The following is a 12,251-nucleotide window of genomic DNA, read 5'->3' on the forward strand; positions in this document are numbered from 1 at the left end:
TGTGGTCTAGATGTGTGATTGGCTCAAAAGGCTGACAGAGTTGTGTCTAACGTATATAGAGTCAAAGAACAAATGCAGAAGTCACAAGCAGAGAGAGATGCAGCATGGCGAGGTCTGCTGCCCGACGACGAGAGGAACTTGAAATAACTGAGCTCAACGACGATCCTCTCGTGACGGCTAATTCTGCTGAGAGGCGTCAGCGGGTAGCCAACAGAGATGAGCGGGTAGCCAACAGACATGGTAAGAAAAAATCATTTGAAGATTTCACATTTCCTTGATACATTCCTTGATTCAACAGCAGTGAGCAGTTGAAATGGTATTGTGAGCTGCTGTCCTACCAGGGATTCCGCTAGGATGTTTTTCTGGCTGGCCAATGCAGCCGGTATCGTTCCGAAATTCCGGCCTTATAGAATATTTACCGGCCCAGTCAAAATGTAGCGATTGAAAAAAGATCGATATATTTTTTTAAATACATAACATATTTTCAGCAAACAAAATTTTCATTTGAAAATCATTTTTGTTGCTGTTTATTTAAAAAATAATTATCTATGCATTATTATCTGTGCTTGCAGTGCAAAGGGAGCGAGGCGAGCCTCACCGCTCGTTAATTAATTAATTAATTTGGTTCGGGTTTGAATTTACGTTCAGAAATAATATTTAAACAGCAATAATTATCTATGCATTATTATCTGTGCTTGCAGTGCAAAGGGAGCGAGGCGAGCCTCACCGCTCGTTAATTAATTAATTTGGTTCGGGTTTGAATTTACGTTCAGAAATAATATTTAAACAGCAATAATTATCTATGCATTATTATCTGTGCTTGCAGTGCAAAGGGAGCGAGGCGAGCCTCACCGCTCGTTAATTAATTAATTAATTTGGTTCGGGTTTGAATTTACGTTCAGAAATAATATTTAAACGGCAATAAAACACACAAAAACGAAGGCTATGATGCAATCATCCAAGAAATGTATTTGATCTATATAAGGGCGTCTTCTTTACTCGACTTGGTGGCTTTAGTGTGCTGTTTTATGGCAGTTTGCTGTCGCGTTATGAGCAGCTGATGTGTGGTGCGCAGATATTTTCAAATTGATAGTCTTTGGTGAAGCCGTTTTTCTCACCCACCTTTTCACAGATGGTGCAGAACATTTGATCTTTTCCCTCCACATTTTCACGTGTAAACCTTCTCCTGCCATTCTGGGTTCAAAATATTTGGTATTTTTTTGCTTTTGCCGGCGGTCGCAGTGTTTCCTCTTCTTCTCAGGAGTAGCAGGAACTTGATGCTTTTCTGTCGTCTTTCTGGCCTCGGCTGAAGTACTGAAGCATCATCATTACGTAAAAAATAACTTGACCAGCTACAGTATGTCTGCTTTGCCATTTTGATCTTGTCAAAGCGTTGTCAGCCGCCCGCCGCCGCGGGATGCTGCTGCAGCGCAGTGTGCGGATGGTGAATGGCGGACTACAGTTAAAGAGACAGCGTCGGCTAGATTTGTCCTTTTTTCACCAAACACCGACCTCACATAACAGCTAGGGATGGGCATTTCTAGCAAAAACACTATTAGAAATTCGCTGGCCAAAGTCGACTTTTAATCGAAATTCGAAAATAAAAATAAAAATGTAAAAAAAAAAAAAAATGTTTTTTTTTTTTTTTTGGTGAGTGAAATGTTGCATTGTCTCCCCTGATTCTAAGTCTAAGGCTTTATTAATTAATATAAATAATAAATTAATATGTGGATTTTTAGCTCAAACAAGCATTGCACCACTGAAGTAAAGAACATGTTACATGACATTGACATTTTCGAAAAATAAAAAACAGTTTTGACAATCATGAGTGGTTCATTAAATATTTAGTAGGCTCAGGTCTGAGTGCCAAAGGGGTGCCAAAGTCACCCCCTCTCCCTCTTCATGGGATTTCATCCGCCATTCATTTTTCCATAAACCTTGCTTAAAATGCTTATAAAAATTGTTTTACTTGCTCAAACCAAGTGATTCGACTATACTTAGAATCAGGGGAGACAATGCAACATTTCACTCACAAAAAATAATAATAATAATAATAATAATTTTTATTTTCGAATTTCGACTTTCAATAATAAAAGTCCACCTTGATAATAACAACGATTATTCGAAAATTCGAAATTCGATGCCCATCCCTAATAACAGCAGGGTGAAAATATATAAGGCTATATATACAAGTGTATATTTAAGTTGTAGCCTATTGGCAACATCACTTAGGCTATAGATCACACAATATTAGGCTAGTTTATATAACACATTTATTTATTTGGCATATTTCCAACTGGCCAATTGAGCCGGCGACCTCTTAATTTACTGGCCCACGGGAACAAATACCGGCTAATTGCCAGCTAACAGAATCCCTGTGTCCTACATGTGAATGTTTGTTCCACAGAGGGAAACGTTTACAAGCTGGTCTTGGTGAGCTTTGGGCTGCTGTGTGCTACACAAGCTGCTCTCAACGTCTCTCTGCGTCTCATCGTGCGTGAGTGTCTTTCTATTTTCAAATCCTTATGTTTGGTCACTGCCAAGAGAAGCAGATATCTCAATTCCTCCAACCTAGAAGGACTCATTCAACGAACGTGGTTTTCTCTGACAACTGCTTTCAGATAATTCAGATGTGAAGAAGCTTGAGCTGCTGAAGATGGAGAGAGACCAGTTACAGGCCAGTTACAACAACCTGACTAATGAGAGAGACCAGTGGCAGACCTGTTGCAACAGCCTCACTATTGAGTTACAGACCATCCTGGGAGATAATTTATGTTCACAGAGTGAGTAAATTTTGATCATAATAAGTTAAATGATATCATTAAAGTACGTGTGAAAGCAGTTCACATATTATTTTGTGTGTGAGTGTGATCATTTAACACCTTTTGTTTTGTTTTGTTGTGTTGATTTGTCGCAGCCCAAAGGTGTAATTGTTGGACTAAATTTGACTCTAAGTTGTACTACGTCTCTGCTGAGCTGAAAACCTGGGAAGAGAGCAGGCAGGACTGTCTGAAGAGAGGAGCTGATCTGGTGGTCATCAACAGCAAAGAGGAACAGGTGTGTGTGTGTGTGTGTGTGTGTGTGTGTGTGTGTGTGTGTGTGTGTGTGTGTGTGTGTGTGTGTGTGTGTGTGCGTGTGTGCGTGTGTGCGTGCCTGCGTGCGTATGTGTGCATGCGTGGGTTTTAGCTTGCGTGCGTGAACCCTCTAATTGTGTCTCCACAAACAGGACTTCCTGGTTGGACTAAAGAGGACGGTGTGGATTGGTCTGACAGACAGAGATGAAGAAGAGACCTGGAGATGGGTGGATGGATCACCTCTGACCACAATGTAAGATCTGATCACATTTGTTCTGACTGTGTGTGAGACTTCAGAGTCACTGTACAGTATGGATGATGGGCCCTATCTTCCGACAGGTGATATCCCCTATTAGCGTTTGCACACCTGTTTTGCACGTGCCTTAATGCAGGCAAGATAACAGTCCGCCTTGCGCATTTGTCCAGGTGTTCTGCTGAGTTTTGCTCCCCCGCCCAGCAGCAAAAAAGCATCCCCACCTCACGGGAGCATACTTGTAATGATTTATACAGAAATGTAACTGTTTAAAAGTGATATAATTGTCTGGTAGACGTGACCTCCCTGATTTCTAAGTTAAAACAGCCATGAAATATGTTGGGGATGCAATTCTCGGCGGGGATGCGCAAACGTTCACGGCAGGTGTCGCAAGCGCAAATTAGAGCCGTGCCAAAATCATCTGCGCCCCAAAATGCCTGCACAAACGGGATTTGGGCGGTCTTAACTACCAGAATTATTCACGGGTGTGGCCAGGCAATGCTGGGCAATACGTCAATCAAAACCAAACAGATTCCCGTCTCGCAATGGCTGTTTGCACGAGGCATGCAATATGCTGTAATTCGTAACACAGTGTGTTACGCAGTGTGTTAGAGTGTACTCACTCGTGCGAGGACAGAGAGAGCTTATTGACAGATCGTCTGTGGTGCCAACGACCCTCTGGGTTATGAAGGTGAATAGCCTATGTCCATTGTCCAACAAGTTTTCTCAATTAATTTCCCTCTTTGCGATGTGATAAAAGTTTCTCAGTGAGTTATAGTTGATTGCCTCACTGAATTATCTGCTAACACCCAATTTTAGCAGCATAATTTGATGTCCTGGCATGGCAATGCTGTGCTAATGACATATCCAAAAGGAATTTTACTCTGCACTGCGCTGCGCTGCACGGAGATTATGGTGCGCAACCCAGGCAGCGAGGTATTTGCGCGTAAGAGGTCCTTTTCAAAGCTCTTAGCGCAAAGTAATTGCGCGCTGCTGACGATAGGATAATCCCATCTATCCCCACATTTTAGCGCTGAAACGCCTGTTTTGGCATGTGGCAGCCTATGCCCAGTACAATTATAACAGGCATGCGCTTGTGTCCGCCCCCAATTTTCATTGCACACGGTGTTAAACGAGCGCAAACGCTAAATTAGCGCTTTTGGGAAGATAGGGCCCGATGTCTTCACTACAGGCTTTGACTCCTTGTCCTCCTGTGTTTCAGGTACTGGGGACGGTGGCAGCCTGACAATTATAACAACGCAGACTGTGTTTTGTTAGCAAACGGATGGAGTGACGAGTCATGTGACGTAAATAACAACTGGATCTGTGAGAGGAAGGTGTGACAGGTCCTCAAAACAGCTTTGATTTGATAGTCCTTTATTAATATTTACCTAAATGGCTTGGAGTCAAAAGGGTGTATAAGTGCATTATAGTAGATTTGACATGAGAGTCAAGACTCAGATCAGCTGCTGTTACAGCTGCTGTCTCTCAGTATAACATGTTTAGTTTATATCAGTGGTTCTCAACTGGTTTAGCCTCACGACACATATTTTTCCTCATATCCCGACCCAAATTTCAGAATTTTCCCTTGCCAAAATTTGGCCTAACTTTGGGGCATTATCTGCATTGTCCGGTGTCCTTTTTCATGCACACATCCGCGACCCACTCAAAATGTCCCCGCGACCCACTCAAAATGTCCCCGCGACCCACTCAAAATGTCCCCGCGACCCACGAGTTGAGAACCACTGGTTTATATAATCTCTTTGCAAAATGTTGGTCAAACTTTAAGGAGCGTTCCAGCATCATTGAAGTTTGCTCATTTCCTGCCTTCCTTGGCTGTTTTACATCACTGTACAGTTTCCAGTATTATTATTATCTTTTGAGATATTTGCTATTTTTACTATATTTTAATTGTTTTTAAAAGTAACTGCTTTGAAATAAACGCTGTCTAAATGTAATAAGTTAATCCCAAATAAGAGGGTGTCAATATTAACACAGAATTGTATATAATGCACAATTTTTTTTCCTGTCCACCACCAAATGCACACAACTTGAATACATGTCATACAATCAACAAATACAGACCACACAAGGTGGAAGTTATATCTTAAAACCAAACCGTGTTTCATGAGCATATTATGCACGTCAAAAACTTATCTCTATTCACAAATTGTCAAATCTGCATTCACAAATCTCACCTGGATTCAGTTGCATTTGTTTGTGAATTTCTCAGATGATTCTGGCCCTATAAAACCACACTTTGTTTTACATAGGTTATTATCTAACCACCCCCCCCCCCCCCCCGATCTGTTTGATTAAGGGATTAATTAATCATTCTAGTCCAGTTTTGATTGACAGAAGGCGGGTCCTAACATAACCACAGAGGTTCATTCAAAGAGTGTTCATTCAAAATGAAGGACTACCTTTCCTGACTGAAAAGTTCACTCTCTGTCTCTAGCTTTTTTTTTTTTTTTCTTAGTCCAATGAATTGTGGGCACTATCAGTGTTCCGTTGTCTATATCCTATACAGTATGTAACGTTCATAATTATAGTAGGCTACTATACTTTTTCCTAAGTTTATCGTGTTGTGCACTCAGTACCTAGTCTCTTAAAACAGACTGTATCATCTACATCCGGCGAATGCAGCTATATACAGTCTGTACGTTACACCCCCAGAACATGCACAAGGAAGTTGGGAAAAAAACCTTCAGACTGGAAGGAAGTTCGACAAAATCCAACCAATCACGACACGTGTGTCCACGAAAAAAAAATCTGATTGGACTAATGAGCGGAAGACCCGCCTTAAAAAAATTCTCATTGGACTAATGAGCGGAAGACCCGCCTTTCTGCTTCCCATTCCGGTTGGTGCATGATTCTCCCTCACGAAGTACAGACGGTATGGCGGAAGCATTTGAAAATTGTGGAAGCCAACTCGTCTGTTCTAAGAGACTACTCAGTACCCCTCCTAATTAAGCCATATATCAGTCATGAGACTGATTCCTATCAGCAGCTGTGGCTGCTAGATGCTACTTTCTCTTTTGTAAATAACTCAAAGTTGTGTGGGTGTGACCATGTCTCCATTAATATACAATCAAGTGATGGTAATTGTAATACTTCTGATCTGAGATAGCACCCATGGTTAAAAATGGTTCTGGGGTATGATGTGTTTCCATGGCGATGTACTCATGTTTTCATATACTTTGGTTTCACTTCCTTCATGTGGTTGTTAGTAGCTTGATGTATTTTCTAGATGTCTTTTTTAAAAGCTTTTGAATAAACTTCCTCTTTGTCAAAAGAGAATGTTGTGTTTAATCCCTGACCAGCAGGGGGAGAAAAGCAGTGAAGAAAATGTACTGAAAGACATGAGGAGACAGAGTACTGATGACATGATGAGGAGATGTGATGGCTGTTTGGATTTTGCTCTTAAGATTGCAACATTGTAACAGATGACATTCAAAATGCAATGAGATAAATAAGTCAAATCAGAGTCAGAGTTTATTTGTATCGGCCTGAAACTTAGTGATAATATTTCTTGATTTTGGTTACACCTTTGGTGACTGATCATTGTTTTGGTTGTTATCTGCTCAATGTAAACTCTGGCTCAACATAATATTAAAGACATTCACTGTAAACTTCTCCAGTCTCATATTTATTCCAAACAGGAAACATGCAGGAAACATAACATGCATCAGTTCCTCTCTGCCAGGGAATTCTTCCCCCGAACCCGCATAGGTGCAAAAGCAAATATAAAAGTTTTCAATTAGCTACAGCTTGAATCACAATTCAGATTCAGAAATTATCTCTCAGAGAGAACACAATGTACATTTACAGAGAATTACAAATCTAGTTTTTTAGAAATTAATAAAGGTGTGTCTCAGGGATCCATTTTAGCGCCAGTTTTATTTTCCATTTTTATAAATGATCTGGGAAAGGGAATTCACACTGCCAAGCTGCATTTATATGCAGATGATAGTTATTTACGCAATTGCTCCCTCCCCTTCACAGGCAATTGAGGATCTCCAGTCTGCCTTTAACTGCCTACAAAGATCCCTTTTTGATCTTAAACTTGTTTTAAATACAAAAAAAACTAAATACATGGTCTTTACAAGGGCTGGTTTACAGCCAGGGGATCTTGCTAATGTTTCTACCCTAAAGGGAAACAGCCATAGAAAAGGTCTCATCCTATAAATATATTGGGCTATGGTTAGACGAGAAACTATTTTAATGTGCATATTAGGAACCTCACAAAAAAACGTAAAATATATATATATTTAAAAATAAATGTTTCTTTCGTATTAAGAAATGCTTCTTTTTTTAGGCTAGAAAGAAAGTAGTTCAAGCTACATTCTTGCCTATAATAGACTACTGTGATATAATATATACTTGCATGCTGCCTCCTCCTTGCTAAAGAAACTTGATTGTGTTTAACATGCCTCTTTGCGCTTCATCACTAATGCCAAGTGGCTTACTCACCACTGTGTGCTATATCAAATGATAAGTTGGGAGGAAATTGCACATGTACTGTATATCTTTATATATAAAGCCATCCTAGGGAAGCTTCCTCCATATCTCTGTGGTCTACTTTCCTTTGCTTCTAGCAGGTACCATACCAGGTCCACTAGATGGCTACTCTTAAAAACTCGTACTGAGTGCGTACTGAACTAGGAAAGACGGCCTTCTCTCACTATGCACCTCTGACATGGAATGGACTACAAGAACTCATCCACTTAGACAGCCTGGTCCCGTTTGGTGAATTTGAAGCTCTATTGCAGAACGTTTTACATGAAGAATGCATTTGTTTTTCGTAGATTGACTGTATATGACGACTGTATCATCCTCATTCAGACACTTTTATTACCATGTTGGTCTCTTGTGTTGTTTTGTGTGTGATGCATTGTATTTCAGATGCATGTACCTTTTGTTCTGTGTTCTGTGTGTGACTACCTAATTTAATGACTGCTGCTGTCTTGTAAAAGAGATCTTGTATCTCAATGGGCCTTCCTGGTTAAACAAAGGTTAAATAAAAAATAATATAAATAAAAACAATCAATTAGTGCTAACGAGTGACAAAATTTACTTTAAAATACATTGTGTAGTTTAGGTTAGTAGTGGTTTATCCGGTTTCACACACACACACACACACGCACGTGCACGCGCACGCACACGCACACACTCACACACACTCTCACACACAGACTAGGGATGTCGACGGTTAACCGTTAACCGGTTAACCGCCGACAACGTCATTGGTCGGTTAAGCATGTCGGTCAAACGGTTAATTTGCATATTAAATTGGCATACAACGTGTTGCCAATATGGTGTTTTTTTCCCTCCTTCGCGGTAAGCAACAATGTTAACTAGCCTAAGTAGTTACTGTAGCAGCATTATATAGGAATTAAAAGCTCCTGCCACTGCCAGAACAACATTCATTTAGAGAAAGGCTTTTCCAAATGGAAAAGCAGTGTGCACTGCCACTGTCCGCCTCTCCCCCCGCGTGCGAGATGTGCTCTGTGATAAACTCAGCTCCACACATGCGCCACACCCCCGCCTCCCCTCTGCTTTGACCAGACGGGAGAAGACACCCTGCCCTGTGCAGACTACAGCGAGCCAGTCAGTCATGCTCCTTCTGTGTTCCAGCCACTGTCATGATACCATGAGGTTACTTTCAATGACGCGTTTCAAAACAAGCTGCGTCTTCCACATCGATTCACTGAGGAATCCACACTTTTACCGTAAATTGAGTTCTCTCCGGGTCTGTCTGTCTCTCAGGTGTAATAATCCCACAACGATTACAGCAAGAGTGAGAATGCTCTTCTAAACACATCGGCTATTAATATATAATTATTTCTCTGCATCTCATATTAGATCGGTAAAAAGTTTGGACAGCCTGCCTCATTTGTTCATCCTCCCGAGTCCCGCAATGCTGACAGCTGTCAGCGTGCGGACTTGCTGCACTCGTCGTCATGTCGTGCAGCCGGACACACAGAGAGCATACAGCCCTCGTCGCAGATAAAGAGAGAGAGGGAGAAGCGTGGAGAGAGAAGCAAACTATTTTTTTGCACATCTCAAAAGCAGGTAAACCACTGTTGAATTAGTGAGAATGTCAGAAGGAGAGAGCAATAAGCGCTTCGTCAGTGCGCCCTGCAGCGTGAAGGCTTGGGGCGGTGTCTTGATGTGCTATTCAAAGTGGAAATTCGTTCAATTAGCGACACGTTTCGTTCTGAGCTTTTAAAATTAGTTTCTGCTGGTTTTATTAGACTATTTACGACACATGCAGTAAGATAATTCATTTAAGAATTGTGAGCGTGAGTATGGGTTTTTTCCCTCCGTATTTCCCCCTTCTGCAAATGCGTGCAGCTCCTCATAGCCTATCCGAGGAATGTTTTTGTTTAGATGGCTGGAGGATTTAACTTGTCTTCTCGTTTTGTTAATGTGTTTTTTTCTGCTTGTAGATGTAAAAATAAACGCTTTCTACTGAAAAAAAATCAAGCATTTGGTAGGCCTAAGGTTTAATGGGGCACAGACAGTAAAATAGCGCATTTTAATCTTCTCGGTTAACCGACAGTTGTCGGCTAATGAGTGTCGGTTGTCGGTCAAGAAAAATTATGATTTTCGACATCCCTAACACAGACACACACACGCACACACCCTGGAGTGCAATTTTTTTAAGCATTATTGGAGTGATTTATGTGAACATTATCAGGTGAAAATGTTTTAATAATGATTTATAATAAATAAATAAAAAATACCATGTCTGTCAGCTTTTCCAATTTAAAGGGATAGTTTGGGGTTTTTGATGTGGGGTTATATATGCGGTGCTTGCCGACAGTCAGTGTACTACAGCGCCGTGCCAGTTTGGAGAAGAAAAAAAAACAAGCCAAAAAAAACAACAGAAAAAATACATAAAATGCGTCCATACTGCTCAGCTGGCATAATCCAAGTCTCCACAAGCCCTGAGATGCTGAGTTGACAGGGAAAGACATCATTTACACCCTGTTTTTAGCTGAAATATATGCCAGCTGGCCCCTCACTTCCTCTTCCTCGTCTTGCATCTGGCTCCAGTGCCCTGCTGCACTGCTGCACCACAATACGCAGGATATGGGCCTTTGTTTTATTTTATATTTGTATCTCTTGATTGAGACTCCACAGACTTCTGTTGTTTGTATTGCATGCTAGACTGGGGGTGCAGGTTATTGGTTGGTTGGGCCTCGCTTGATATTTGAGGTGATGTGCTGAGGGTGGGGGCGGGGCTTAATCTCATAGCCCTAAAAGGCAGGGTAAACACAGGTGCAAGCAAAACACTCATGAGGGTTTCCAACTTCCATGATTGGAATTTGGAAACCCTCATTAGTCCGTACGTACGTCCGTACGATGTTTGTTAACGCGATATCTGAGGAACACCTTGACGGAATTTCATCAAATTTGCCTCAAACATCGACTTAGACTCAAGGATGATCTGATTAGATTTTGGTGGACAAAGGTCAAGGTCACTGTGACCTCTCAAACGCCATTTTCCAGCTTGTTAACGCGATATCTCACGAATGCCTTGACGGAATTTCATCAAATTTGCCTCAAACATCGACTTACACTCAAGGATGATCTGATTAGATTTTGGTGGTCAAAGGTCAAAGGTCAAGGTGAGCTCTCGAACGCATTTTCAAGCTTGTTAACGCGATATCTCAGGAATGCCTTGACGGAATTTAATCAAACTTATCTCAAACATCGACTTGGACTCAAGGATGAACTGATTCGATTTTGGTGGTCAAAGGTCAAGGTCACTGTGACCTCTCAAACGCCATTTTCCAGCTTGTTAACGCGATATCTCACAAATGCCTTGACGGAATTTCATCAAATTTGCCTCAAACATCGACTTGGACTCAAGGATGAACTGATTTGATTTTCGTGGTGAAAGGTCAAGGTCACTGTGACCTCACGAATGCCATTCGCAAGTTCGTTAAAGCGATATTTCAAGAACGGCTTGATGGAATTTCTGCCAATTTGGCTCAAACGTCGACTTGGGCGCAAGGATGAATGGATTACATTTTGGTGATCAAAGGTCAAGGTCACTGTGACCTCTCCAACACCATTTTCAAGCTTGTTAACGCCATATCTCAGGAATGCCTTGACGGAATTTCATCAAATTTGCCTCAAGGATGGCCTCAAGGATGAACCGATTACATTTTGGTGGTCAAACTTCAAGGTCACTGTGACCTCACAAACACCATTCCCAAGTTGGTTAACGCAATATGTCAAGAATGGCTTGATAGAATTTCTTCTGATTTGGCTCAAACATCCACTTGGAAGCAAGGATGAACTGATTCCATTTTGGTTATCAAAGGTCAAGGTCACTGTGACCTCTCGATTGCCATTTTCAAGCTTGTTAACGCGATATCTCAGGAATGTCTTGATGGAATTTCTTCCAATTTGCCTCAAATGGCGATTTGGACTCAAGAATGAACTAATGGCGGAGGCATAAGTCCGCGTTGCGGTCGTTCTAGTTTGTTCATGTTTCTAACAATTGGCCAAGTTAGTAGTTAGTTTATGGGATAGGAATTCTGCCAGATGACAGGCACTAGGCGCCATTTTCTACTTCATTTGGAAGAGAAAATTATCCTGAAATGAACATTTGATTGACAGCTGCATGTCTTGATATGATTGGTTGAAATGGGGTAGAAATTTGATAGTACTAGGTGACGTCAGCAAACTGTACATTACTGTTATCAATGAAATCTTGAAAAATGAACTTTTGATGTGAAAAAGTGTGAAAAACTAAAGAAATTAGATTTTTGATTTTTGTGATTTTTTTTTTGCATACATTATTAAATAGGTGCACTGCATACCCAGGTATTTGAACTAAAAGAAAAGGAAAGTCATTTTTGGGTTCAGCTCGACTTTAACACCAGTTACTGTACACGCTCACGGTC

General features: G+C 41.1%; 2 protein-coding genes across 2 annotated transcripts in view; one reads left to right on the top strand and one right to left on the bottom strand.

The window, feature by feature from the left end:
- Window positions 1-12,251, bottom strand: part of smg9 (SMG9 nonsense mediated mRNA decay factor) — a 56,473-nt gene that overhangs the window by 41,248 nt on the left and 2,974 nt on the right. The window lies entirely within an intron of this gene.
- LOC310799966 (CD209 antigen-like protein D) lies at window positions 105-6,895 on the top strand (the record flags this gene model as incomplete). The annotated part of the gene is made up of 6 exons (XM_083662566.1): window positions 105-240; window positions 2,408-2,497; window positions 2,622-2,783; window positions 2,918-3,057; window positions 3,227-3,327; window positions 4,550-6,895. 6 exons carry the CDS (start codon window positions 105-107, stop codon window positions 4,668-4,670), a joined length of 750 nt encoding a protein of 249 aa, XP_083518692.1. The 3' UTR covers window positions 4,671-6,895.

The sequence above is a fragment of the Poromitra crassiceps genome, assembly GCF_964638095.1.
Source record: "Poromitra crassiceps genome assembly, chromosome: 29".
NCBI classification, from domain to species: domain Eukaryota; kingdom Metazoa; phylum Chordata; class Actinopteri; order Beryciformes; family Melamphaidae; genus Poromitra; species Poromitra crassiceps.